At 40.4% G+C, this 3,498-nt stretch overlaps 1 protein-coding gene across 1 annotated transcript; it reads right to left on the minus strand.

The window, feature by feature from the left end:
* Positions 1-684: 684 nt before the first annotated feature.
* On the minus strand, positions 685-3,205 carry LOC120079112. The gene is made up of 5 exons (XM_039033296.1): positions 2,899-3,205; positions 2,471-2,631; positions 1,898-2,378; positions 1,185-1,363; positions 685-1,140 (listed from the first exon to the last, which is right to left on the minus strand). Exons 1-5 carry the CDS (start codon positions 3,203-3,205, stop codon positions 685-687), a joined length of 1,584 nt encoding a protein of 527 aa, XP_038889224.1.
* Positions 3,206-3,498: the final 293 nt, after the last annotated feature.

Below are 3,498 nucleotides of genomic sequence, written 5' to 3' on the forward strand. Positions count from 1 at the left end.
CAGAGCTTTGCATTGTACTCTACTGGTGTGTCAATAGATTTTCATCCAGTTATGCCCGTTTCTTTTAGTAAGTCCAAAGTGTATTTTTGTTGAGAAACTGAGATACCTTCTTTTGATCGAGTCACTTCCATTCCCAGAAAGTATCTTAGCTTACCGAGGTCTTTAATTTCAAAATTTTTGGCCATCTTTGTTTTGAGCCTCATGATCTCAGCATCACTATCCCCAAATAAAATAATGTCATCAACGTAGACAATAAGAACAACTATCGTCCCTGATTTCGACCTTTTTGTAAATAGAGTGTGATCAGAATGCCCCGTTTCAATCCGTATAGCGACTTTCTCAATCTACACACCCTGTTTTTGAACTGACTCTCGAACCNTCCGTATAGCGACTTTCTCAATCTACACACCCTGTTTTTGAACTGACTCTCGAACCTAGAAGGAGGACTCATATAGACTTCCTCTTCAAGTTCCCCATTCATAAAAGCATTTTTAATATCAAATTGGTGTAGGGGCCAATCCTTATTTACAACAATTGACAAAAGTACTCGAATAGTGTTAAGTTTGGCCACGGGAGAAAAATTTTCAGAGTAATCTACTCCATAGGTCTGAGTAAAACCTCTAACAACGAGCCTAGCCTTGTACGGTCAATCGTCCCATTTGACTTGTATTTTATAGTAAACACTCATTTGCATCCAACTGTCTTGTGCCCTTTAGGCAGAGTCACTTGTTCCCAAGTTTCATTCTTCTCAAGAGCTCTCATTTCTTCCATAATAGCAGATCTCCATTCTAGTTTTTTCATTGCAACACTTATGTCATTTGGAACCATCACAGTGTCCAGACTGGTAGTGAACGCTTTGAACTCGGGTACCAGATTACTATACGTCAGGTAACTATGCATAGGGTATTTAGTACATGAACGAGTGCCTTTCCTCAGAGCTATAAGAAAATCAAGTGATACATCACGATCCTTCAACTTTCCAGGCTCCTCACCATGATCGGCTATCTTTGTATCAGAGATTTCAGTAGTATCCTCCAGATCATCATTAACTAGAATCATTTCATTCTCAATTGTCTCCTCTTCTGCCATTCTTTCAGTATTACTACTTCCTTCGCCCTTATCCTGCCTGCATTCATCAGTCTCCATACACACATCAACATCATTAGTTTCAGGAATGTACGTACCTGATCCGATGGTGGGATTGACTCATATACTAGAGCCGACAGTTTTGGTTCGACAGGTGACACTACTTCCTTCCTGAGATCCTTCCTATAGTAAGTTTTCCAAGGAACTTGGTTGGTAGGAAGGACCGGGTCGTCATACTCAGAACTAGGCTTAGACGAGATATGAATAAGAGTTGACTCTAAGGGAATAGCATAAGAGAACCAGTTAGTCTTTTCATTCATGTTCTCCCCCTGAAGATGACTAATAGGAAAGAACGGTTGATCCTCAAGAAAGGTGACATCTATGGAGACATAGTATTTACGAGATGATGGAAGATAGCAGTTATACCCACGTTGATGAAGTTGATATCGAACAAAGATACACTTCTGAGCACGAGGAGTAAATTTTGTGCGGTTTAGAACATGGGAATGAACAAAGGCAACGCAACCAAAGACTCAAAGGGGAACATCAGAGATTAATCGAGTGGTTAGGAAGGACTCTTTAAACAGTTCCAATGGAGTATGAAGGTTAAGAATACAAGAGGGCATCCGATTAATGAGATGGGCGGCAGTAAGAACTGCATCCCCTCACAGGTATGACGAAAGAGTGGCAGATAACATAAAAGACCGGGCTACTTCCACCAGATGATGACTTTTTCGCTCGAATACTCCATTCTGTTATGGAGTGTAGGCACACGAGCTCTGGTGGACAATTTCTTTAGAGACAAGAAAACCTCTGAAGGAGGTATTGAAGAATTCTTGCCCATTATCACTCACAAGAAGATTTGTCAGTGAGGAGGAAGACCCAGGAAGGCAAGTGTGGTCGTCTATAAATGTGACAAACCAAAGTTTACCAGTGGAAGTGGTAACAAGTGAGGGACCGCATACATCACTATGAATAAGAGTAAAAGGACTCGAAGGTTTGTAAGGCTGAGACCGGAAAGAAACACGACTTTGCTTGGCATGAATACACACAACACAATTTAAAGAGGAAATATTAACATTGCGAAATAAATGCGGAAACAAATACTTCATATATTGAAAATTAGGATGTTCTAAACGAAAATGCCACAACATAAAGTCATTTTTAGAAACAGAAAAATTTAATGACATAAACCCAATTCGATGATCATCTCTAGAGGAAGCATCTTCAAAAAGGAAATAAAGTCCTCTATTGTGCCAGACAGTACCAATCGTCATCCCCGATTTCAGATTCTGAAACAAAACGGAATCAGGTGAGAAAATTTTCTTACACTTCAAATCTCTATTTTACTGACAGACAATAGATTATAAGAGATTTTAGGCACATGTAAAGTATCACGCAGAACTAAACTGTCAAACGGGGAGATATGGCCTTTCCCTGTAACAGGGGAAAAAGACCCGTCTGCAATTCGAATGCACTCATTCCCAGCACTTGGGTTATAAGAAATAAACAAATCTGAAGAATTTGTAAGATGATCTATAGCCCCTGAGTCCACAATCCACGGTTTTTTACCATTAATACTTATAAGGCTAAATGAAGGGAAATTACCTAATTGTGTAATAGCACTCATCCCAACCGTACTCAAATTGTTCTTACTATCAATGAAAGACTACTTCTGAGTATGTTCATCTACTGAGTCACTTACTAGGGCACGACCAATATTAGATTTGTCATGAGACTGTCATCGCCTGCTATTTGGAGGTTTCCCGTACAATTTCCAACACTGGTCCTTTGTGTGCCAGGGCTTCTTACAATGCTCACACACAGGTAGAGGGTTTTTATCACCATCAGTACTGGGCGACTTTGCAATTAAGGCAGCTGCACTAGTTGTAGTAATAGGATTATTCATGGCGCATGACCGATCTTCTTCCAGCCGTATTTCGGAGCAAAATTCTCTGAGAGAAGGTGTAGGGCGCTGGCCCAATATTCGACTACGGACACCATCGAATTTAGGATTTAATCTAGCCAAGAAAACATACATACGGTCTGCTTCTTCAATTTTCAAGTATTGAGTCTCATCTTGTACGTAGTTCCAGACAATCTCTCGACACAAGTCCATCTCCGGCCAAAGCATTGATAATTTGTTAAAATATGATGTAACATCCATGGATCCTTGTTTGCATTCATGGACCTGCTTGTGAAGCATAATAGTTAATAGGCATTATGTCTCTTTGAGTACAAATCTCGTGCAGCCTCCTAGATATCCTTGGCGGTTGCAGCTTACAATAATGGTCTGCCTATTTGAGCTTCCATACTATTCACGAGGACAGAGCGTAACAGCGAGTCTTCCCCTTTCCAGATCCATTCTTGAGGATCGCCTGGTACTGGATTTGGAATCTCCCTCGTCAAATA

Source organism: Benincasa hispida, chromosome 6 (genome assembly GCF_009727055.1).
Source record: "Benincasa hispida cultivar B227 chromosome 6, ASM972705v1, whole genome shotgun sequence".
Lineage (NCBI taxonomy): Eukaryota > Viridiplantae > Streptophyta > Magnoliopsida > Cucurbitales > Cucurbitaceae > Benincasa > Benincasa hispida.